This window comes from Xenopus tropicalis, chromosome 4 (assembly GCF_000004195.4).
Source record: "Xenopus tropicalis strain Nigerian chromosome 4, UCB_Xtro_10.0, whole genome shotgun sequence".
Taxonomy (NCBI): domain Eukaryota; kingdom Metazoa; phylum Chordata; class Amphibia; order Anura; family Pipidae; genus Xenopus; species Xenopus tropicalis.
In genome coordinates, this window is record NC_030680.2 from 60,986,069 (window position 1) to 61,012,685 (window position 26,617).

The 26,617-nt window shown below is 38.2% G+C and overlaps 1 protein-coding gene across 17 annotated transcripts in view; it reads right to left on the reverse strand.

Moving 5' to 3' along the window:
- nfat5 (nuclear factor of activated T cells 5) overlaps positions 1–26,617 on the reverse strand; it is a 67,346-nt gene that overhangs the window by 15,866 nt on the left and 24,863 nt on the right. For 9 of the 17 annotated variants that reach the window (XM_004913618.4, XM_004913613.4, XM_004913614.4 and 6 more), the window contains 5 exons: positions 23,528–23,653; positions 17,503–18,040; positions 5,192–5,378; positions 3,931–4,121; positions 2,706–2,878 (listed from right to left, as the gene is read on the reverse strand). In XM_004913618.4, coding sequence (XP_004913675.2) covers positions 2,706–2,878; positions 3,931–4,121; positions 5,192–5,378; positions 17,503–18,040; positions 23,528–23,653 — 1,215 coding nt within the window. Of the gene's footprint in view, positions 1–2,705; positions 2,879–3,930; positions 4,122–5,191; positions 5,379–17,502; positions 18,041–18,468; positions 18,531–20,747; positions 20,865–22,007; positions 22,047–23,527; positions 23,654–26,617 lie in introns of those variants that run through there. The other 8 variants (XM_018093513.2, XM_012962323.3, XM_012962319.3 and 5 more) reach the window with 8 other exon arrangements.

Below are 26,617 nucleotides of genomic sequence, written 5' to 3' on the forward strand. Positions count from 1 at the left end.
ATAATGTACAGGCTGACCTCTGCATTAACTGCATCCACTGTCAAGTCAGATGCAAGCCGTTCTCCCTCACTAGAGCTACAGTTGTAGGGCGCGGTGTCTATGCAGTCTCTGGGGTCAAATGTGACTTCTAGTCTTCGCCACAAATGTAAAACCAAGTTATGTCTCGGCTGACATTCTGGGGCTAATTTCACATCTAGATACCTTGACAAATCCATAGTGGGATTAGACCAGTATCCTCTAACCAGTGTACTTGCCACATTAATAAGTAAAGTGTATTAGTACATAGAAGCAGTGCCTTCTAAAATCCCATGATTTCAGGTATCCATATTATAGAAAAAAAAGTTATAACAGAGGAATAATTTCATGCAGCTGCAAGGAACGCCTCTGACCACAGACAACTGGCAGGGAGTTTAAACACATTCACTGGCCGTATATTTACCAAGTTCTGCAGGCTAAAATTAATTCAAGTATATTCTATCCCAGACTGCCCTTTTTTCACAGTTACAAACATTTGATAATAATTTCCGAAGGACTTATGTAGGCCAATGCATCACAAAAGCTGACTTAGAAGTTGGATCTTGGAGCCACACATACCATCTATGATTTTTCAAACATGCTTCATTGCTAAAAATCTTAAACAGCAACCATATCATTCCCGAGACCTCTTGACTTGGAAGTTTAAAAAAAAAATAAAAAAATATCTGGACAGCTGCTGCTTTATTAGCAGTAATTGACCTTGTGTTCCCTCTACAGGTAGCCAGCAGGCTGACACCACTGATATAATAAACGGTGTTTCCATTGTGCAGCTGAACTATAACCATAGACGTATATAGTTAGATAAATAACTACCTTATACACTCGAGTATAAGCCGATCCGAATATAAGCCGAGGTACCTAATTTTACCTAAGAAAACTGGAAGAACTTACTGACTCGAGTAAAAGCCTATAGGGTGGGAAATGCAGCGGCTATTGCTAAGTTTCAATAATCAAAATAAATGCCAATACAATTACATTAAATGAGGCATCAGTGGGGTATATGTTTTTAAATATTTATTTCAAAGATAAACAGTAAATTAGCTCTGTAAGTGGAGAAGAGGGTCAACAAAAACAATATGGTATCAATAATGATACCTTAAGAGTACTACCCCCTTAGCTCAATCAGCAACCAAGCTAAAACACAGAGTTAAAATCATTCACAACTTTATATAGATTATATAGAATATAAAGTGCAATGTCTAGTGCAGAATGGGACAGGTGAGAACGGTAGATGAAGATGAATTTGGGAGCGGGCCAGGGCACTGGAGGGTCTGGTTGCAGGTGGCCTAATTTGCACACAAAAGACAGAGGGTGCTAGTCTGGAAGGACCCATGGCACCCAACTCGAGTATAAGCAGAGGGTGACTTTTTCAGCACATTTTGGGTGCTGAAAAACTAGGCTTATACTACTATACAGTAATAATAAAACTGACATTTTCTGCTGAAAATCTTTTGTGAAGTTAGGTCTGTGAGTGCTGGGTTTACTTGTAAGGGTTGGACTTGATGAACTCTGGTCTTTTTTCAACCCTATGTAACTATGTTACTTTAAAAACCTGCAATATTTTAGGTGGAAAAAAAAGCTGTGCCTTAAAAAACGGGTTATTAGGCAACTTCAACTGCTTATATGAATGAACTATAAAAATAAAAATGCCTACACTACTTTCTATTTTGCTTAAAATGACAAAATGCCAGCAAATGAAAAAAAAAATCAGTGCTATAAATAAGCCTAAAATATGCAATTTCCCTTATATTTTAAAAGATTTTAAGAAACAAATAAATTGGGCCTATGCAGACCCTTTGGTAGAGGGAAATGCAGTTCTCGGCAGACAAAATTTCCAAACCTGCCTGATAGATATGTAGACAAGTTTCGGGCAGATATCGTAGAGACAGTCAGGGGCACCAGTACACATTCAGATAAGCTGCTTAAATTTGCCCATTTATGGCAAATGTTGACTGGTTAAGTTGGTTTACTAAATGGGGCAATCTAATTTTATAACCATCAATGTCTGAGTTACATTATTAAATAGAATAGGTAGAAGAGCTAAATATAGCAGAGAGAGAGAATAAATCCCAATAAAAGCCGTACTCTCATTTTACCTATTTTAGTCTTGTTCTGAGGACTGCTGTTCGCAGTTACCTTGTAAATATCTTTTTCATTCCCCTACAGGATTAATTAGACCTGAAACACTTATGAATCATGTCTCTTATGTTTACTATCATCTGCAGCTCTTTGGAATATGATGACACTTATAAATAGAAACAAGTAATTACTGATATTATATTTCATTTGTCCCATTGAGTTGTTCCCTGCTGCACTAAACATCTCAGCAAATCCATTTATGTTTTACTACAGAAAATACCAAAACCGGTTCCAGGCAAGATAAAGTCAAATGAGGTATGTGCAAATTAAACTGTTCTATGAGAGTTTTGGCAAAGGCAAGAACCCCCTATTGTAATACAATATTCTATATTCTGCTTATGAAGAATTAAAAAGGAGGCCCTGGTTGCATCCCTCTATTTGACTAAGTCACTTGATTAAACAGAATTGGCAAACGATAAGATATAAAAAGAAAACCTTTAAGTACACTTTAACCTTTTGATGTCTCAGATATAACTGTTTCTGCTTAGAAAGGCAACTTAAAATGTCTAAAAATGCAATGTAAGACTTACTACAGAGAATAGGTGAAGAAGGTGTTTGAAGTGTTAAAATTGAGCCATCTGAACGAGTGATGTTTACTCGAAACACAAGTCTAGCACGAGTGCTCTTTTTCTTAGAGCCAGCAACCCCTATCCGTGCTTCTACATCTGCATTCCGAAGCTTCAGGATCCCAACACAATCAACTCTGTGACAACGTTGTAAATATAAGGAAAGGATACAAGGTTACTACCAAACAGTGCAAGGTTACAGGGTCTTCAAAGGACAGTTTCTATGATTTACAAACTGACAGTTTTGGGGCCACAGCACATGTGGCATTTTAATCCACATGCTTAAAATATGAACATACATTAAAGGAGAAGGAAAGGTAAAAACTAAGTAAGCTTTATCAGAAAGGTCTATGTAAATACAGCCATAAGAAACATGGGATTTCTTGTCTCCTTTTTGTAAACATGTTCTTAGGGTACCAGACTTCCTCTCCCTGAAATCCTTCATTCCTAGGGCCAGAGGTTGCGCAGCTCTCTCCTCTCTCCTGTTCCCCCCTCTCATAAAAAATCATAAAACTCACTCCCCCCACCCTTAAGAATGTGTAATCTGAGGTATAATGGCTAGAGCTGCAGCAGGAAGCTATGAAGACCAAGCTAAAATGGCAGCTGCAATCTTAAACAGAGAAATCACCTAGGGCTGTTTACTTAGGTATGATCAAGCTTTCTGCAGAATAAATATAGTGTACTAGGTGGCACTAATGTGGCGAATCTATTGGCAGTAAAATGCCAAAATGACTTTCGTTCTCTTTTAATGTTTACAGTTAAGATTGTAGGTTGAACAAAGCAGTCTTCTAAAGCAGACAAGAGATCAGCATTTTGAGGATAAACATTTATTTTATTTATATACTTATATATTTCGAGGATGTAATTATCTGGTTAACATTGCTGGAAAAAAAAAGTTTCGCATCATGTGGCTTTTCAACTACCTAGCATGCAAAATATGAGATCAAACAGAGCTACTCTGTTACACTACAACAAAACAGCCTACGCTCAAAGCTACAGAGACCTGCAAGGGGAATTTTTCCACATATTTAGTGGTTCTTGAATATCTGCATTCTTTCTATGGAACAGTGAAGCCAGAATCTGGTACTTCAACATTTTAGATTAAAAAACAGATAATAAAATTCCTGTAGCAGGCAAGGATGGTTCAACCACACAAACCTGTAACAATAAAAACTATTCATTTACTTACGCTAGTGTCATCATATTGCTCGGGTCAAGCATAACCTCAATAACTGTTGTACCCTCTATGTCCACTTCTTTGCAAGGAGTGGTGTTTCTCCCAGTTACCCTACAGGCTTGGTAGAATCCATGTGGCTTTACTCTGCCAGAGTCATTACCAACAAACACTTGAAGCACCACTGACTCATTATGGCCTTCCAGCTGGAATAGAAAAATGAAAATTTAGATTAATGTCATATACATACATTTTTTTAATTTTGATGAAAGGCATGATTTTATAAACTGGTGATAAACAAACAAGGGGAAAGGCATACAGTTGTTTTAGCTTAATAAATGCAGGAGAGCATTACTGCTTAATGCTGGTTTTCAGATAAAGGAGCTCTCTTTTTGGCACTCAGCATTAATTCGGGGCAGCTTCCTAGGTCAGACAACTTTTCACTCCACTAGCATAGTAACATGAATTATTCATTCATTTCTCCATTATTTAATAGACCTTCAATCTCTCCACCTTCATCTAGAGGCAATACTGGTATCTGCATACAGAAGTAACTTGATATTCAGTCCACAGTGCTTAGGCTTTAGAATGCAACTCTGTGATCCCCTCCATGTGCCTAAATGCTACCATATTTCCCTTATTTACAGTCAAGGGAAAAAACTAAGGTGCCAATTTTAAATGCTGGCCAGTGATTTGAAAATGATAGTCTGAATCATTACGGGTCCTCAGACAGGACACTATTTTGTGATTTTATGTCCCTAGCCTGGTAAAAACTACCTTTCCTGTAAAACAAAATGGCAAACACTATCTGAGTCTTGGAGAATACTGCATAGAAGGCATATTAGGGCTCATAATCAAAAGAATGGAAAGGTACAAAGTGCAAGAAAAACAAGCTGGCAGACACAACACTTTCTGGCCCCAAATGGGAATCGCATGCATGTGTCTGACAGAAAAGCATTTGAAAGGGGTGACAAGTTTGGAAATTGGTTATCCCCTCACATGCACTTTCCTTGTGTGCCAATGACGCTCAAGACTCTTGGGTCTGCACAAAAGAAGCAGCTGAAATGTACCAGCCCTGGCATTATTGCTATGTGTGAGCCCAACATTAGTAAATGACCCCTTTTATATGATTATTACCATAACTGACAGAAAATAAACATAAATGAGCTGAAAACTGACAAGACTACATGAAAGCTCTGAATTTTTAGCAAATACATAATGTAATGTCTGAAATTATTGTCAACAGTTGAATAATGGCTTTTAGAGTCACATCTACCTTCACAGTAGGAAAGCCTTGTTGTGTTCGATCTTTTACAGATCCTCGACTTCCCTCTGTTAGGTATCTGGCGCGATGTTGTGTTTCTGGCTGCACAACTATTTTCAGTTCCTTTGCCTCAGCTTTAGCTGGATACTGCTCACACAACACCAGGCTCTTTTTTCCTCCTTTTGAATTCTCTGCAGCTCTGAGATCAATACACAATACACTATGTTCATTATATAATTATAAAAAGTAAAAAAAGGGAGCTAGAGTGTGAAGGCAGAGAACAAACATGTTTATGTTACAGGGAATATTTATATTATTGTAAAGTCTCAGTTTTCTTGTGAAATTAAAATCTTTGTCACTGCCAAGTAAAGGACCTGTGCCTTAAATGTACATATTTATTTCAGTTTGTTAAAATTTAATATATTGTCAGACAACTGTTCCTGAAACCAACTGGCTCCTACAGAGATGCTTAGGCAAATAAAGTACCTTTCGCAAGAGCAAGGGATCTATGTGCTCATACAACATTGCATGAAGGTGGCCAAGTTGTGTGGCACATTTACAGTCCTGCACCACAAAACCACAATTCATTCAAGAAGCTTTGGTTCCTCATCACTTCCTAATCTATTGATGCACAATGCACTGGCCTATATGGGCATCGGCAGATGCCAGTTTCAAACCTGTCTAATTTACAGAGCCTATGATTAAGTACCTCAGGGTACGAAACGCGTAAGGCTTCTTGTTTTTACATATGGATCAAATAAAATTTATACTTTTTTTAATGTAAACTACTTCTTTGGCTGCCTTTCTCTACGTTTTGAAAATATCCGGAGTGCCTGCCTTTTTTCTATTTTTGATTTTCCCATGATGGCTCCCTATGCTGAAAGGTCTGGGGCATGAGCACCTGGACCCACCGTAACTGTGGGTAAGAGATATCTATACATCTAACCACGTGTGATCATCCCTTTATTTGTTTTTGATTTATTTCTGTCTAATTTACAGTCTGACTGCTAGTCACAAAACATGGATATAAGTCTGGATAGTCCACCCATCATCCATGTCACGAACATCATATGAAAATATTTTATCTTTAGAGTGCCCTACACTTTATGTTCTGTGTGCCTGATAAGAGTACCTTATATGTTAAGGAGGCCTGCAAGTTGCATGATTGGTTTCTGGACAGGGGCTTTGCTATGAAGTCGCTATTTGATGCATTTAAGTCTGCACTGGAAACTGATAGACAGGAATTGCTTAAGAGAGATAGGAGAAGAGACAATGGAAAGAATTTCAGAGAAAGAAAAGAGGCTACCCCAGTCATGCTTATAACTAAGTACAGTAGAAAGTTTGACCATATTAAACAGATTATAGGAAAATATCTGCCGGTGTTGTATGCTGACCAAGCCTTTAAAGAAGTCCTTGATTCAGGTTTTCGGATGGTAGCGAGAAAGGCTCCCACTTTGGGTTCTATTTTAGCTCCTGGTCTGTATAGGTGCGGTGCAAGGAAATGTGTGACATATACAGCAGTGCATGTCTCGGATTTTTTTGTATGCAGTGTGACAAATATGCGTTTTTAGTGAGTGCAGTAATGGTAATGTAGGGTATGCGAGATTGCAGGGAATTGAAAGTGACCGCAGGACCTATAGGGGGCGATATACAATCAAAACTGTTATGGGCAGAAGTGAAATGGATTTATAAACTGTGCACAAGGCCACCTCAAGGGCTGAATTTAACATTTAAAATAAGCAGTTACTTTTAAAAGCAGTTCATAGTTTGATTAATTTGCTGCAACAAAGTATTTATCTAAAGCAGTGCTGTCCAACTGGCAGCCCGCGGGCCGACCCCCCTCTGTGTGGCCCCCCACCTGTCTGGCTGCTTTGAGGGCTTACCTTTGAGTAAGTTTTAAAAAGTACATGCTATGTATTTATTCATAAAAGTTTCCTTTTAGAGGGAAGGCTTTGAAAAGCACTTCTCGCAAATGAGCATTTGCTTGTAAAGCTTATAGATGTGAGAGATTATTTTTTATTGTTGCATTTGGAAAGTAACTAATGGTAAAATAAACAGCATTATGCAACAGGCTGCACGAATAGTGTGTCTGCATTAAAGCAGAAGCCATCAACTGTATCCTTTTAGCAAAGTGATATCCTTAAAGATCAGAATATACACAGAGGGGATTATAGGCAGATGGGGGGGGGTGTTCTTTTTCCCCCATCAACGCACCAGAGGTCACCCCTTTAGATTAGAGGAACGGAGCTTCCATTTGAAGCAGCGTAGGTGGTTTTTCACGGTGAGGGCAGTGAGATTGTGGAATGCCCTTCCTAGTGATGTGGTAATGGCAGATTCTGTTAATGCCTTTAAGAGGGCCCTGGATGAGTTCTTGAACAAGCATAGTATCCTAGGCTATTGTGATACTAAAATCTATAACTAGAAAGGGAAGTTTGAGAACAAACTTCATGTTGGGTTGAAAAACATGAAGTCACTGAATGGGCTCTGCCCACTTTCTCTAAACTTGGATCACAGTTATATAGTAAAAATCACTGTGCAAAGTTTGGGGACCCTGGTTTTAATAGTGTCTGAATGGCGGCAATTTAAATTTCCCACTGAAAGTCAACAAGTGACATCTGATTGGCGGTTGGTGGCTCCGCCCACCTTTTCTCACCTGGAACTGCAGTTACCCAGTGACTAACTCTGCAAAGTTTAGGGACCCTAAGATTAATAGTTAAAAGAACGGCAGCAGTTAAAATTTAAACCAATAAAAGTCAATAGGTGAATTGTGATTGGTGGTTGGTGACCCTGCCCCCTTTTTCTAACCTTGAGTCGAAATCACTCAGTAACATACAGTGGGCACTCTGGCATAAATAGTGTGAGAATGGCAGCATTTTAAATTTAAACCAATCAAATTCAATGGATGAAATCCGATTGGCTGTTAGTGGCCCAACCCACTTTTCCTATTTTTGAACTGCAGTCCCCCAGTGACCAACTGTGCAAATTTTGGGGACTCTGGCATAAAATTTGTGAGACTGACAGCATTTTACACTTAGCCATTGAAAGTAAATAGGTGAAATGTTACTGGCTGTTGGTGGCTCCGCCCACTTTTTCTAACTTTGTACTGCAAATACCCAGTGACTAACTTTGGAAAGTTTAACAACCCTAGAATTAATATATAAATAATGGCATCAGTTTAAATATAAACCAATAAAATCTAATGGGTGGAAATGGATTGGCTGTTGGTGGCGCCACCCACTTGTTCTAGCCCTGAATATTTAGTCATTCAGTTACTGACTATGCGAAGTTTGGGAACCCTAACATAAATAATGTGAGAAAGGCAGCATTTTAAATTTAAACCAAAAAAATTCAATAGGCGAAGTCTGATCGGCTGTTGGTGTCTCCACCCACGCAGTTACCTGATGACTAGCTCTGCAAAGTTTGGAGACCTTAGTTTTAATATTTAAAGAATGGCAGCAGTTTAAATTTAAACATATGAAGTCTATAGGTGAAATCTGATTGGCTTTTGGCCCCGCCCACTTTTCTAACCTTGGAACATAGTCACCCAGTGACAAACTGTGCAAAGTTGGGGGACCCTAACATTAAACATGTGAGAATGGCAGCAGTTAAAATTTCCCCACTGAAAACAATGAAAGAAATATGATTGGCTTTTGGCAGCCCGCCCACTTATTCTAGCCTACTTCGTACTTGAGTACGAAGTCACGCAGTGACTGTGTAAAGTTTGCGAACCCTGGCAAACCAATAAAATTCAGTAGGTGAAATCTGATTGGCTGTTGGTGGCTCCACCTAGTTTTTCAAAACTTAAACTGCAGTCATCCAGTGACCAACTGTGAAAAGTTTGGGGACCCTGGTGTTAATTCTGTGAGACTGGCAGCAGGTTGAATTTCCCCTTAAAAAGTCAATAGGTAAAATTGGATACAAAAAACTTAAATGCGTAGTCACCCAGTGACTGACTATGCAAAGTTTGGGAACCCTGGCAACAAACCAATAAAAATCAATAGGTGAAATCTGATTGGCTGTTGGTGGCTCCGCCCACTTTTTCTTACCTTGAACCACAGTTACCTGGTGCCTAACTAAAGGTTTGGAGACCCTGGTGTTATTACTGTGAGAATGGCAGCAGGTTGGATTTCCATCGAGTCAATAGGTAAAATCTGATTGGCTGTTCACAGCTACGCCCACTTTTGGGCATCCAGCAATCATCATATTTTCATTCAGGCTGACCCCATGAGTATGTGATTCAAGTTTGGTGAGTGTAGCCTCAAAGCTGTAAGATTGGCAGCCGTTTCAATTTCCCCATTAAAGTCAATGGGTGAAATTTGATTGGCTGTTGTTGGCCCCTGCCACTTTGGGGTCATCCAACAAATGTCGCTGTTTCATTCAGGGTGACCCCATTATTATGTTATTTAAGTTTGGGGGCTGTAGCTTCAAAGCTGTAAGTGTGGCAGCAGTTTGAAAATCTTCCCTGTCAAAGTCAATGGGAAAATTGGGGTGTTTGGAGCGGGGCCACAAAAAGACGGGGGGCGGGATCGCTTAGAAAAGCACAAGCAACCTGCTCCACTATAGGGCAAAGAAGTGTGGAGAGTCTGGGTGTTGTACCCCTAAAACTGTCGGAGGAGTAGCGTTTAGAAAATTAGAGGGCCCTCAGAAGAAGAAGAAGAAGCGAAAGTTTTCAACCCAACATAATTAGTATTGATGTTGGTATATATAGTTTATGTATGTGAGTGTATAGATTGGTAAGTATAGGTTGTGTGTGCTGGGTTTACTTGGATGGGTTGAACTTGGTCTTTTTTTCAACCCTATGTAACAAGAAAGGATTGTGATCAACAAATACATTAATATAAATAAAAAAAACTGATCTGATAGTGAGTAATGTTTAAAATAGAGGTGTAGTGTTTGTATAGGTCAGTGCTGTCCAACTTCTGTTGTACCGAGGGCCGGAATTTTTCCGACCTACGTGGTGGAGGGCCGATAATGGAAGCCAGTTTTGACCACTCCCCTTTTTGAAACCGCACCCACTTGAAAACACACCCATGTTATCACATGACCATACCCATATTAATGGTTGTAGTACAGCAAAAACCTGCCATACTCTGCCTGCCCTACCCTGCCTGTGTGTGCCATACTCTGCCTGCCCTACCCTGTCTGTGTGTGCCATACTTTCACTGTGTGTGCCATTCTTGGCTGGTTTGTGCCATACTTGGCCTGTGTGTGCCATACTCTGCCTTCCCTACCCTGCCTGTCTGTACACACTACAAAAAGAACATATACTGAGGTGGTACTTCAATTAAAAAGTTTTTTAATATATAGTTATTGTGCAGACTGTAGGAGCAGTGCCAGCATTGTGTCACTGTAGGCTGCCTGTGTGTGCCATATTCTGCTTGCCCTATGATGCCTATGTGTATGGCACACACAGGCAGCCTACAGTGACACAATGCTGGCACTGCTCCTACAGTCTGCACAATAACTATATATTAAAAAACTTTTTAATTGAAGTACCAGCTCAGTATATGTTCTTTTTGTAGTGTGTAGGGATTATATGTGGGTTTCTACTGCTCCTGAGGTGTGAACAGGGGAACAATATGGGTGATTACAGCCTGAGCCTGAGGTGTTAACACTGCAGGGGGTGAACAATGCAGAGATTAAAAGGTGTGAACAACACAGGGGATTACATATTTAAACAATACATTAGGATTACAGCCTGAATCTGAGGTGAGAACCATGCAGGGGGGGCAGTTAATCACAGTACTGATACCATTTAAAGCTTACACAAGAGTAAGCCATCAAAGCAGCCAGACAGGTGGGGGGCCACACAGAGGGGGGTCGCGGGCCGCATGCGGCCCGCGGGCCGCCAGTTGGACAGCACTGGTATAGGTGATCAACTTTTTAAAAAGGTTAGTTATTTCTACTTGTATAAAGAAACATTTCATTTCTGCTCATATGAACGTCTAATGAGAAACATGATCTAAACTATGCATGCTAATAAAGTTTGACTGATAAGTAAAACAGAATTCTTTTATGTTAAAGGGGTTGTTCACCTTTGAGTTAACTTTTAGTATGATTCTGAGACAATTTGCAATTGGTCTTCATTTTTTATTTGTGTTTCTTTTTTTTATGTATGTATTTTTAGAACTAAAAACTTTTGCTACTCAAAAAATTGGCAAAGAAAAAAAGGGATAATAAAAAACAAACAAAAACAAAAAACAGTAGAGAAAAGGGTGCTAATAAATCTGGCCCTTGAAGTCATATTTCAAGGGTACTGAGAACAAGGAGTCTGCTTGAAAATATAAAATAATTATGGTTAAATGAAAATGTTATACATTGATAACCTTTTTACATCCTCTTTTAACACCATTTTTTTTGTGGTCCCACCAATTTATAATTGGTTTCATTGGGTGCTTTTCCTGGATTTTAAATCAAAAGTTTATCTTGATTTTTCCAAGAATGGATGTTTGTCCTTAGTGAATGTTATTTCTAGTGGTTCCGTCAGTAAATAGTGAATTCCAATTAGTCTGCACCTCATACAGTCACGGAGACCTTTTATATGCTGTGCCACAGTGTCACATTAATGCTTAACTGCTTAAGCCTTGTCATAAACACATCAAATATTGTATAAGTAAAACTGACCCCAATGCTTACATTCTTTGAGTATTTGGAGAAGAAATTGCATTAATTTTTGCTTTTTTACATTTTTCCAGATTATACATAATTTCTATCTTTTTAAAAATGTAAAATGTGGGTTCTACTTTATTGTTTAGTAACAACAGACTGATGGTTATTGCCTCACAAAGCTAATAAAAGAAAATGCCTTATTAAAAGAGCAAATGAGGTCACAACAGAAACAGAAGCAGAAAGATATGTGGTTCTCTCCATTGCCCCCAACCTTAAAAAACACGTTCCTGGGCTACATGATTTTAATCAAAACACAAAGTTGAGTTAGGGATAGCTGCTCTTTATTTTTACCATAAACAATGTCATGAGTATCATCATGAATAGCAAAAGGTGAATTTTCATCTTGTCATCAATGAAGGGACACAATACAATAAGGGTTGCATGTTTACAAAATACACACACTTCATTGAAATGTAGTTTAGGCCAACACACTTAGGGCTGTGACAGATGGGGAGATTAGTCGCTGCGCAACATATCTCCCTTGTCGCGGGTGAATAATCTCCTCGAAATGCCATCCCACCAGCTAGAATGTAAATCGCCTGTGGGATGGCATACACGGCGGTGCGATTTGCCGAAGTCACGGAAGTTTCCTCTCAAGGCAACAAAGACTTTGGCATTGTCTAATCTCCCTGTCTGTCACAGCCCTTAACTCTTTTACTGCCAAGCACGTATGGCATACGTGCTGGCAGTAAAAGGGCTTAAACGCCAACGACGTGTCTCATACGTCGTTGGCGTTTAAGCGCTGCCCTCTGCAGCGGCGGCATGTGCCGCCGCTGCAGAGGGCTTCTAACAATGACAGCCCCCCTGGGCAATGTGCCAGGGGGGCTGTCATCAGGGTCCTGCGAGCCGATCGCTCGCAGGACCCTCCAGGAAGCAGCAGATGCGATCGCATCGCATCTGCTGCTTCCTGCTTCCTCCCTCTCCCCCAGCGCCGGCCCAAATGACGAAGGAGGCGATCGGTCTTCAGGAACAGGTAAGGACTTTTTTTTTTTATTGCATTTACACACTTTTACACACTTATACACACATTTACATACATTTATACACACTTACATACATTTACACACACTTACAGCACACATTTTAGCATTTTTTTTTTTTTTTTTTTCATTTTTCACACTTTTATACACTTATTTACACTCATATACACACTTACACACTATCACACAACTTTTACACATGTACACACATGTATACACAAACACTTTGGTTTTTTTTTGTTTTGTTTTTTTTGTTTTTTTTTTCATATTACCACTTTGTTTTTATTTTCTTTTACCTAAAAACTGTTTATTTTGACAGCGTAACTATTGGATCAGATATTCTGGCCACTAATTACACTGTCATGTAACTTATTTTGTTGTTTCACTGATTTGCACAATTTTTGTGGTTTTATCACATTTTATCCCTATATAAGTGTTCCTGATCTGTTTTTAGCGTAGCTTTGCCAGGTGTAACTTTGGTGTACAAAAATAACTTTACCTATTTTGAATTCATCAGAATGTGTACTTTCCAAAAATATATGGTTTCCTGGGGGTCTCTGTATAGTTGGGGGGGGGGGTTACTGCACATAATACACTGACGGGGGGCTCTGTGTGCAAAAGCTGAGCTGGCAGGCGAGAAATCCTTATGCGCTATTTTCATTTTGGGTTCAGTACATACCGCAGACTTTGGTATATCTATGCATATTGGGCATCAAACTGTTCAGTAGGCCTCTGGTGTTCCTATTTGGGGTGACTTGCCTTTGTACGCAAGAAATTGTGTGAGATAAATGCGGCAAATTGCAACATTTTTAGGCGATTTTCTGAAATCTCATAAAAACCGATAACTTTAGGAAAGCTTTGCGGCTTGGTACTTTGGTGTAGAAAGGACTCTTTACCCTTGTTGGATTTGTCAGAATGTGTACTTTCCAAAAATATATGGTTTTGTGGGGGTCTCTGTATAGTTAGGGGAAGTTTTGGCACATAATACACTGACAGGGGGCTCTGTGTGCAAAAGCTGAGCTGGCAGGCGAGAAATCCTTATGCGCTATTTTCATTTAGGGTTCAGTACATACTGCAGACTTTGGTATATCTATGCATATTGGGCATCAAACTGTTCAGTAGGCCTCTGGTGTTCCTATTTGGGGTGACTTGCCTTTGTACGCAAGAAATTGTGTGAGATAAATGCGACAAATTGCAACATTTTTAGGCGATTTTCTGAAATGTCATAAAAACCAATAACTTTAGGAAAGCTCTGCAGATTGGTACTTTGGTGTAGAAAGGACTCTTTACGCTTGTTGGATTTGTCAGAATGTGTACTTTCCAAAAATATATGGTTTTGTGGGGGATCTGTATAGTTAGGGGAAGTTTTGGCACATAATACACTGACAGGGGGCTCTGTGTGCAAAAGCTGAGCTGGCAGGCGAGAAATCCTTATGCGCTATTTTCATTTAGGGTTCAGTACATACCGCAGACTTTGGTATATCTATGCATATTGGGCATCAAACTGTTCAGTAGGCCTCTGGTGTTCCTATTTGGGGTGACTTGCCTTTGTACGCAAGAAATTGTGTGAGATAAATGCGACAAATTGCAACATTTTTAGGCGATTTTCTGAAATGTCATAAAAACCAATAACTTTAGGAAAGCTCTGCAGATTGGTACTTTGGTGTAGAAAGGACTCTTTACCCTTGTTGGATTTGTCAGAATGTGTACTTTCCAAAAATATATGGTTTTGTGGGGGTCACTGTATGGTTAGGGGAAGTTTTGGCACATAATACACTGACAGGGGGCTCTGTGTGCAAAAGCTGAGCTGGCAGGCGAGAAATCCTTATGCGCTATTTTCATTTTGGGTTCAGTACATACCGCAGACTTTGGTATATCTATGCATATTGGGCATCAAACTGTTCAGTAGACCTCCGGTGTTCCTTTTTGGGGTGATTTGTCTTTATCTGATCTTTATCAAGAAATTGTGAGAGATAAATGCGGCAAATTGCAACATTTTTATGCGATTTTCGAAAATGTCATATAAATCTGCAAACTTAGGAAAGCTTTACAGCTTGGTACTTTGTAGCAATAAGAAATATTTACCCATTATAGATTCGGGGGGATGTGTATTTTCCAAAAATATATGGCTTTCTGGGGTGAATGTACTTTTTTTGTAGCATTATCCCACATAAAGGATGTAAATGTGTTGATTTTGCAGGAGCTGAAATGATAGATCATATGGGGGTATGTTCCCATTGGGGCCCCTATATGCCACATACTTAGGTAAACCTATACATATTGGGCATCAAACTGTTCAGTGGACCCCTGGCGTTCAAATTTAGGGTGTTTTATCTTGGTACCTAACACTATGTGGGAGATAAGATGCTGCAAAGTGGAAGCTTTGAGGGGATTTTTGGAAATGTCATCAAAATTGCTAACTTTAGAAAAGCTGTGCGGCTTGGTACTTTGGAGTAGAAAGACATGGGTACCCATTTTAGATTCGGGGGAATGTGTACTTTCCAAAAATATATGACTTTCTGGGGTGAGCGTACTTTTTTGTAGCTTTATCCCACATATAATGATGTAAATGTGTTGATTTTGCATGAGCTGAAATGACAGAAATGACAGTATATATGGGGGTATGTTCACATTGGGGCCCCTACATGCCACATACTTAGGTAAACCTATACATATTGGGCATCAAACTGTTCAGTGGACCCCTGGCGTTCAAATTCAGGGTGTTTTATCTTGGTACCTAATGCTATGTGGGAGATAAGATGCTTCAAAATGGAAGCTTTGAGGGGATTTTTGGAAATGTCATCAAAATTGCTAACTTTAGAAAAGCTGTGCGGCTTGGTACTTTGGAGTAGAAAGACATGGGTACCCATTTTAGATTCGGGGGAATGTGTACTTTCCAAAAATATATGACTTTCTGGGGTGAGCGTACTTTTTACTAGCTTCATCCCACATATAATGATGTAAATGTGTTGATTTTGCAGAAGCTGAAATGACAGAAATGACAGTTCATATGGGGTATGTTCACATTGGGGCCCCTACATGCCACATACTTAGGTAAACCTATACATATTGGGCATCAAACTGTTCAGTGGACCCCAGGCATTCATATTTAGGGTGTTTTATTTGGTTACTTTATGACCTGTAGGAGATAAGATACTATAGACTAGAAGCTTTGAAGCGATTTTTAAAAAAAATCACAAATTTTGATAAAAACCAATAACTTTAGGAAAGCATTGCGACTTGATAGTTTGGAGTAGACAGACAGTTGTGCCTATTCTGTTTTCCCCAGAATCTGTTCTTTCCAAAAATGTACAATTTTCTGGGATAAACCTTCTGTTAGTGGAATTTTGGCCTTGAAATCCAAAGTATGCAGTTTTTTTGGAGCAGTGCTTTGGGAATTTGGTAGTGTACTGCTGGGAGTTTTTGACCTATACAAGTGAGAAATCTCCATAAAACTATATATATTTGGTATTGGCACGTTCAGGAGACATGGGACTTTCCAAATCAGTTGTATATTCGTGCATAAAATAATTTTTGTTTCTAGTATGTGTGATTATATTATGGAAAATTTGATTTTTTTTGCATTTTTAGACATTTAGAAGCCTATATCTTGTTACAGAATTGGAATTACACAAAAATTCTACCATATTTTGAAAGCTTAGGTTGTTCTGAAAAAAACGATATATTGTTTTCCTTGGTAAACTAAAAGTCCCCCCGAGGAAAGGCCCCTAAAGTGAAACAGTGCAAAATGTTCAAAAACTGTCTGGCAATACAAGTTCCGCTTTGACCAAAATGGCTGGCAGTAAAAGGGTTAAAGGACAGGTATCCTTAGTCAGTGGGGCAGTGCCATTTTTGAAGGATTGTCTGCGACAGACAGTGGTGGAAACAGTGGCGTTGAAGACAGAATAACCTGAAAATGAATCACCTTCAAAAATGTCTGAACCCTTTTCTGGATTGGCTAAAAGAACTCAGCATCATATATTTATTTATTTATTAAGTTTTATATTGTGATGTTCTGCTAGCTTGAAGACTAAAAGCACTGGGCAAGTTAATGATTTTCAAAAGCACCTGCTATGCTGGGAAAACAGTAGATAATATAATAAAACTAGCCAAAAGTCCCATTCTAGGATACTTAAGGTTAGAATTTGGAATTCTGGATATAAAATTGCACATCAAAAATGGCTGAAAAATGTCATAAGTGAGGTCATAAGCAGGTGATAGGGATATAAAGTGACTAGGGATGCACCGAATCTAGGATTTGGTTCAGGATTCGCCCAAGATTAGGCCTTTTTTGGCAGGATTCGGACGAATCCAAACTCCTTGCCAAACCGAATCATTAAAACCACGTGACTTTTTGTTATGTAAACATGAAAGTTCAAAATTCTTTGCAGTGCACACGCATTCACTATGCAAATTATGATTCAGATTCGGCTTGGTATTCACCAGAATCTCTTACAAAGGATTCAGGTTTTCGGCTAAATCCAAAAAAAAAAGTGCATCCCTAAAAGTAACTAAGCCATTTATAATTATAATTATAGAAAATTAATCACAAAACAGAAAAATGACAGCAGAGATTACACTAGCCTGGCTGTACAACAACATGGTTTGTACAAAGTCACATAACATCATGTAAAAAAATGACTGTTAAACTGTGTAAACAACACTAATACCAACCCATTTCCAGTATGGCCTTTGCTGTCCGAGTTGAGCTGGGAAAGCACATAATGGGGAGCTTTGGCGCTATCAGCATCAAAAACATCCATGTTGGAATCCTGCCGTTTCGCTCCAGGCCTTTGCTTTGGGTTTCTTTTCCGTGACTTACGAGGCACCTCGGTGTTATCATTGTAAGAATGGGTGCTCATGTTGCTAAAATTGGAGGTGGAATCTTCAGTCCACATACTGCAACTCTGCTCCGACTCCAGTCCACCCCCTTCATCTTGGCATGACATCTGACTGTTATCGAGCAAGTCTTCGGGTGGTGGCGAAATGTTAAGGACCGTCCATCTTAGTGGCCCGGTCTGCTGCTGGCCTGCATTACTGGCTAAGAGCTGTTCACTTACCCCTGGTTTACTTACCCCCAGAGCAGAGGAGCAACTCTCCGATTGCATAGCTTTGGTATCGGTGAGTGAGGTAGAGTAAATAGAAGGGCTGGAAGTGGTGGTAAAGGAGCTGCAAGCACCGCCCATTGAGGAAGAGGAGGCAGATGAGGCATCTGTAGTGTACAATCCAAAAGTAAATATACACATTTTTACCTGTACAGGCCAGCAGTCCCAATGGAATTAGGCAATTTTGCATATGATTGAGTTTTGTTCCCACAACAATTCTTAAGTCTGGAATGTTTTGAATTTTTAAATACTTTGATTAAAATAACTGGCTGAGCACAGGTGAGTGTAAATTGTACTATGTTATTATGCTCAAATTCAGCTTCTTGCTTTATATTTTTGTAGGCCACGCACATGTATTTGGGCTTCAGTGCTTTCATTTAGTAAAAATTTGTTTTGCTAAAATGAGATTCACGAAACAAGCATTACCCCAATAAAATTCTGTGCCAATTACAGCAGCCAGATCACTTTTTTTTCTTCCTTTTGTTTAGTAAGCGGGACTGTCTTTAGCCAAAAAATATTAAAATAAGTTTCTAACCTATGAAGCAGAGAACTACAGGTCATTTTTAATGAAGACACTCCCTGCTTCAGAGGCAAATCCTGGAATAAAAATATGAGAAAATAAATGAGAAAACAGCTGCTAATTATTCCAGATATCAACTTTAAAAAAATGCAACAATTAGAGTATAAAACAAACTCATTTGGTTAGCAAAATGGAACTGATAAGCAAACCATGAGGACAAATCTAGGAGAAGAGAACAGAGGATTGTGTGTGGGGGGGGGGGGTTCTGGTGGGTTCTTCCTAACCACCTTGTGATGAATCTATACTGTATTTAGCCTGTCGATTATATATATATATATATATATTTGTAGAAGCTAGCTTTTCCAATATATGCAACAGTTCTGTTGCCTCCGATTGTATATTGCGGAGGACAAACAACTTGATCTTATCTTAAGATTATGTGCAGAGTAAGGTTAGCCTATAAGAAAACTTTATTTAGTAAACCATCTAAAAAAAAATCTATTTCTAAAGTTTTCAAAGTGATTTCCTTATAATGGCATATATACTATTGGGGAAAAATCATCAGGTGGCAAACCAGGTGTTCTATAGGCACAGTCCTTCCTAAGAAAGCTGGCTGCAATGAAATCCTGGAAGTCACCCCTCATTAAGCTCAATGAGAATATCCATTGTTTTGTCATAGGGGTAATGATATTGCCATAGACATTACCAGAGTTCCTTATAAAGTAGGAAGGACATCTGCCATAATTACATTTAACAATAAACTCTTATAAGGAAAATCCTGGAGAGAAAATGCCATGTGTGTCATATCACTAATATTTTAAAGGAATACTGGCAGAGAATGTAAAAATGTAATAAGCTATCTTCCCCAGATTGTTAGCCTGCCAGATAGACAGTGACTGCTTTTTTTCTGATATGTTAGATTGGAGAAGGCAGCAATATGAAAATGAGGTCCATACACAATATAATGTATGGTACCAATGTGAGCGAAGGGCATACAGATTAAGAATGCAAGTCTTAGACTTATTAAAAAGGCTGAGATGCCAATAATCATTATTGCTTTTTTGTCACAGAAAAATCTAATTAAAATTTTGCTTCAGATACTTCTTAAACTGTACATGGGACATATAAGAACATTTTCATGTGCAGAGAGATAGAAAATAACACTGCACAAACTGAACCAAATTGAAACCCAAAACCTATCAGTTCCATTTTACATGGGGTTGTGCATTCTGCAAAATGTAGCAGCTGAAATCAAAGTATTTAGTGACTTTCAAAAGCATTCACATGTAAAGAAAATGATATCTTGTGTATATTGCTGTTTTTTTAGTCATGCATTAATAAAATGCTTTACTGTATATCACCTCAATCATATATAGTTATATATTTATGTATATATTATTATCTTGCAGCAGATTTGCAGCCACTTTGAAATGTTTTTTTCGATTTATCCCTTTTATCAGTGTGCCACAGACTGCTGTCACTTTAAAGATGAAAAATAATTATGGGCTATTTACACAAAATATGGCCTGATACATGAAATGATTGTGTGCTTACCTTAGCTAGGCTAAGGTAGAACAGGATTATATTTATAATGAAAAGTAAGAGGACCATAGAACCTGAGAATATATCTAATTTTATCTAGCATGCATCACTGGTGCTCTCAAATGCAGCTAATAATATAAATATGGCACAGATGAGTTATGATGGATCATATAATACATTAATGGGTTTTTTCTCGAGCTTACAGTAATTTTATCGGCAAATGTATATACAAGATTGGCACTGCCCTTTCAATTAAATTGATGTCCTTTTTCATATTCAGATCTTTAGGTATTCAGGTTAATTGTGTGTCTGATATAGTGGTGAAACAGCCAACTAAAGCATTATTAAATGATTCCTAAAAGTTTCTTAAGTATGACATCTTAACCAACAATGTCCAAACTCTAAAAGCTTGGGGACAGTGCATGCTACCCCGTGGTGTTCAGTTAAGAATGTTTTCTAATAATAAGATTTGCACTGTTCATAAATAAAAGTCAGCAGTGTGCCGTTGCAGACATGCCTTTTACATACAGTATATGCATTTAATGAATCTTAATGTATAACAAGTGACTGCAAATCTGAGCTCCAAGCTTCATGCCAAATTCAGGTTACTATGTCTTTCAGTGTTTCGTTTTCAGTGTAGTAAATTATAAAATATTGTCAGTTCACTATTTACATCTCAAAAGGAAAAAACATGAAAGAAAACAAATAAAGAGAAAAAAAGGCTTAGGAAGAAGTCTGAAAACAAGACCGACCTAGACCCTGGGTGAGTTTGGATGGGTTTAGTGTCTCTGGCACTATTTGTCTTCACTATTGATAGACAGACACTGTCACACAACCCACCACACGATGCCTGCCTCTGAGTGGCGGAGCTAGAATGCAAGTTAACTGTATTAATAGAGAAAACAGCTAGCATCCCAGCAAATATTAAAAAAAAAAAAAAAAGAAAGAAAAAAGCAATCCAATTATCACATGGAACATCTTTTGTCAATGTAATGTTAGTCAACATGAATTTAGAAAAAAAATTATTTTCACATACATAATACAAGCCAAACAAGCCTGCTAAAAAGATCATATTAAAGTTATACTTTGTGACATTTGTGAACTAATTAAATTTAGCACAAACATTTACGTTAAGCAGATTAGATTACTAAATAAGAAATATTGTATATAAGAAGGTGACTGTTGCCTCAGGTTTAACCATCTACACAGTTTAATAAATCTGAACTTACAGTTGTAGCATTACTGTACCACAGTGTGGGAAATCATATGACACGGTTAAGCTTATAAAACACGAAGGACACAGGAAAGTCCTTCTTCAGTTTTACTGTAATCATTTCACTGCAGCCTATCTTTGAGTAACTATAAAACATCTAACTACAGTATTTAAAAACAGTGTTTAATTTTAAACAACAGTCTACTTCTGTGTCAAAAAAAAAATAAGATATGAAAAATTCTTCTTTGGTTATAATGGCAACACACATTTTAGAGTTTTTTTTACTGTGATTAAGCTGAAGCCCAACTGTGACAACCAAGAAGATCATTTTTCTGCATTATTAAATATTATTTTATTATTATGTGGGTACCTTTATAAAAGAACATGACCCTGTCGGAGAAAACAGGCAATTAAAAATAAATGTATTAAAAGAGTGAGGGCACATGGCTGACTGAAAAATAGACTATAGCTGCCTGCACCTGGGACAGCTGGCCTTACAGTTAAGGCTAGTGCTCCTTTTTTGTTACTGCATATATAATAAAATGTATCCATGTCTGCTAATCTTGTAAACATATGGTTGATATGATTACAACTAATTTAATCAATTATGGCCCATCACAATCTGAAATACACATAAGTGATTTGAGATGTGCAGAACTTCTGCAGTGAACTGTTTCAATAATCATATGTATATGTATGTTAGTTTCCAGGATGTCTGTAACCTGGAACAATATAAAGGTGCACATTACAAACAATGTATATAAAGAATACTTTCTCTTGCTAGTCGGGTATCCCTTACTTGTAGGAGTATTTTCAGTAGAAATATGTTGTAGGTTATCTGCATTGTACAACAAAAAAGTGACACAATCCTGTTTCAGGGTACATAAATTCAATATATATATGGATATAATTTCAGAATAAATATACATGGAGTGAAATTATAGAAACATTTAGAATGTATTCAAACTACAATTTTGTATTCTAATTCTTAATCTTCCATGGTTCATGCTTTCCCTGATGGCTTTGCTATTTTGGTCTTAGATAGGGGAGGACAAAAAAAAATAGTTATTAATTTAAAGGGATACAAAGATGAAAAAAATACCAGCATACGGTCATTAAGGCAACACTGAATGGGTTTGTTTTGAAATAGAATAAATCAGCTCATATTTTAAAAACCATAACACCAATGTCACCTTCTTTCTAACTGGAGTTGCTACTTGGTACACTGAATTCCTGAATACTCATTTATACTTATCAGCGTGGGCCAATATTAAAAAAAAAAAAAGGCAATATTCTTCTTGGTTTCATTAAAAATGAGGCAACAGACATTTTATTCCATGTAATGAATTAGACTAATTGCATTAAAGTTAGCAAGCAATTCAGAAAACATGTTAAGTTGGACATATTGTGAAATCACTTCTCAGTATTCATTTGCATAATTATAAAATATATTTTAAGAAAAAGCAGTGTTGTAGTTTCGTTGTACCATTTGGGAATAACACAATAAGCCCATGGACCTAGAAAGAATTACTGGCAGTAACAGTAAAATGAGCAGTGCTGCAAAGTATTTTATTACAAGAACTCCCCAAATAAGCAAGCAGGTGAGTGGCGTGGGCAGAGTTTTGAAAAAAGATGCTTAGTGGCTGATTATGTTATTTAGTATATCTAGTATTTGTTTCCCTTGCCATCGCTTTCTGAATTTTGGTAAGTAGCTTTACATACTGCTGCCACTAAAAGCTGAGCAGCAATATCTATAGGGTAAAAAAACATCAGAGTTGTTGTTTTTGGACAAACGACACAGGAGTTAGTAGACTCCATTACTGTTTCATCCCAGCATGCCTAAGGCAGCAGAAGAAAGAACGGCACATTTATGCACTCTGAAATATATGACCATAAGCAGTTTACTGGCTGTGCTCAGGAAATAAAACCAATAAAAAATAAAAATGCAAAAATAACATTGAACACAAAGCTGGAATAGTGCCAAATGTGCTTACAATTGCGACTACTGGGTTTTAAATAGGTCACAAGAAAATCAGTATGCTTTAATCTTTTCTCTGTGCAGAGTACCAAGTCTGATCATGAACCTACTTTACTTGCTGCAAACATGGATTAACATTTGCAGATTCATAATTGATACACACAAATGATAAATACACACTTTTCACTACTGAGAAATTCCTTGCTGGTTAAAAACCAGCTTATTGCACAAATGCAATAAAAGTATGCACCTGATCTTTGACAGCACTGTTCATTTAGCCAGTAGCAAGAAAATAGGAACACCTTGTCTATGAAAACAATATTGCCAATAGATATGCTTACCAGCAGCTATAACAGCCGGGGGCGGTGAGCCTGCCTCACCTCCGCTTGTCTGACTCATTGGGGCGAAGGATGTTTCTTGTGAGGAGGGCAACTGTAACTCCTTTGGGAGAAGGTCATATACAGATTCTAGAGAGAGAGAAAAAAAAATGTTAGAAAAATTTAAATTATTCAATTCATGTTCTTATGTGAACGTTTCTTTACAGCTTATCCAGTATTAGTGTGCCTCCTGTAAATTCTAAGGGTAAAGCCGTGGAGCTACTAGTAGCAGCTACTTGTTGTGGCTTCTGAAATAGACATTGCAGATCATTTACTGGTAACTAGACTATGGGGCACATTTACTAAGACACGAATCTGAACCGAATTGGAAAAATTCCGATTTGAAACCGAACATTTTGCAACTTTTTCGTATTTTTTGCGATTTTTTTCGGTGTCTTTACGACTTTTTCGTTACCAATACGATTTGCGCAAAAAAACGCGTGTTTTTCGTAGCCATTCCGAAAGTTGCGCAAAATCGCCCGATTTTTTCGTAGCGTTAAAACTTGCGCGAAAAGTTGCGCCTTTTTAGTAGCGTTAAAACTTAAAAGGTGCGAAGTTTCGCGCAAGTTTTAATGCTACGAAAAAAGCGCAACTTTTTGCGCACGTTTTAACGCTACGAAAAATCGCCAGATTTTGCGCAACTTTCGGAATGGCTACGAACAACTCGCGTTTTTCACACAAATCGTATTAGTAACGAAAAAGTCGCGACATTTTCCGAAAAAATTGCAAAATACCGATCATTACGAAAAAAACGCAATCGGACGCATTCGGCCCGTTCGTGGCTTAGTAAATGTGCCCCTATGTGTGTTTTAGCAGAGGCAATTCTTAGTATTCTCTATGGCAAGGTATTTTCTGGAGTTTAGTAGCCATGGAAAAGTAGCTGCTTCTAGTACTTCAGTGTGTCTTCATCCCAATAACCTGAGCTCTTGTGATCACTTACCTGATACCCCGGGCCACTACACCAGTCCGGGGTACCTGTAAGTGATCTTCGGGATTGCGAAGAAAGAAGACATGAGGAAGAGTATTACATGCACACAGGTACTCAGAGCAGTTGAAGTTTTCTGCTGACAGGAGCACCAGCCCATGGTATCAGGCAAGTGAATACAACCACTGGGAGTGCCTAACCTTTCCTTCTTTAATATACTGATAACGTTTCAATGTAACATCAGTAACTCAATCAGTAACTTAGAGGCCAGTGGTTGCAATGATTTCTAAGGTGCAAGAAACTAAAAGAGGTGTGTAGGGCAGCATACCATAGAACAGGGATCCATAACATTTTTTTTTTTACACGTGAGCCACATATAGATGAAAAAAGTGTTGGTGAGTTCACACATGTATTAAAGGGGATGTTCACCTTTACATTAACTTTTAGTATGATGTAGAAAATGCTATACAGAGACAATACAATTGGTCCTTATTTTTTTTTTTTTTAATTGTTATTTGGGGGTTTTGAATTTAGCTTTTTGTTCAGCAGATCTCCAGTTGGTATTTCAGGGGCTATCTGGTTGCTAGGAGACAATTTAACCTAGCAACCAAGCAGTGGTTTTCAAGAGAGACAGGGATTTGAATAGAGTAGGGCCTAAATAGAAAGATAAGTAACAATAACAATAAAATAGTAACCTTAAGCTGGCCATACACGCACCGATAATATCGTACAAAACCTCGTTACGTACGATATTCGATGCGTGTATGGCAAGTCGGCCGATATCGCAGGAGGCTGCTGATCGGCCAGGTTAAAAGATTTTGATCGGCACCATAGAAGGCGCCTGAGCAAAATCTGCCCTCAGGGCTGAATCGGCAGAAGGAGGTAGAAATCCTATTGTTTCTAACTCCTTATCTGCAGTTTCAGCCCTGAAGGTTAGTGGCGGACCGATGGTCGCACGAAAGATCGCAAATCGCCATGTGTGTGGCCACCTTTACAGATCACTAGTTTTTTAACTGCTGGGGTCAGTGACCCCCATTTGAAAGATGTAAAGAGTCAGGTGGCAAATAATCAGAATCTCTAAAAAAATAAATAAAGACGAATTGAAAAGTTACTAAGAATAGGTCATTCTATAACATACTAAAAGTTATCACCTGAAGGTGATCTAATCCTTTAAAAGTTTACTTTGGGGCTGCCAAATAAAGACTATGATTGGCTATTTGGTAGCCCCATGTGGACTGCAAGCCTCCAGGAGGCTCTGCTTGGAGTAAAACCCTCTCTGTCCTTCCAAAACTTGCCTCCAAGCCAGAAATGTAAAAATGGGCACCTGCTTTGAGGCCACTGGGAGCAACATCAAAGACGATGGTGAGCAACATGTTACTCTCAAGCCACTGGTTGGGGATCACTGGGCTACAAAATTAACCCTCATATGTGATAAAATGCATGAAGTTTGCTAATATGTTTAACAGGAATATGTGTGGGAGCAAAAGACCTCTGCCCACTGGCTGGCTTATGAATCCTAGCAGATATGTGTACCTTTGGACTGTATCTGAGCAGAGTAACTCCCATACGTTACAGAGATGGAATGTAGTACATACAATCACAAGTGTTTCTTTCTGGGATAACCTGTACATTTTAACTAAAAGATATATTTTTGTATAAAAAGGATTTATTTATACTTAAGGGTTTTATGAATGCAGATTTGTTTTTTTAAGAAACCTGTAATGTTCAGGGGTATATTTAACCTTTTAAAAACCTGTATCTTGGCACAGCAATGGTAATAATACAGTACTCTTATTCTTATACTCTTATTACTACAACTATTTTTTTTATGTACTGGAATATTTTCAAGATATGCATTGCCCATTTTGGATAGTTAGTCATTCATAAATACATGTGGCTAACTGTCCTATTTATACATTAAAATGGTATTATTAAAGGAGAAAGAAAGGTAAAAACTAAGTAAGCTTTATCAGAAAGGTCTTTGTAAATACAGCCATAAGCACTCACAGAAATGCTGCACTGACTTCTCTGAAAAAAGATTAGTTGTGTCTGTAATTCCTGTGCCACAGACATGCAGCTTTCTGTTCTCTGCTCTTTCCTGCTCCCCCCCCCACTTAGGAATAAGTATC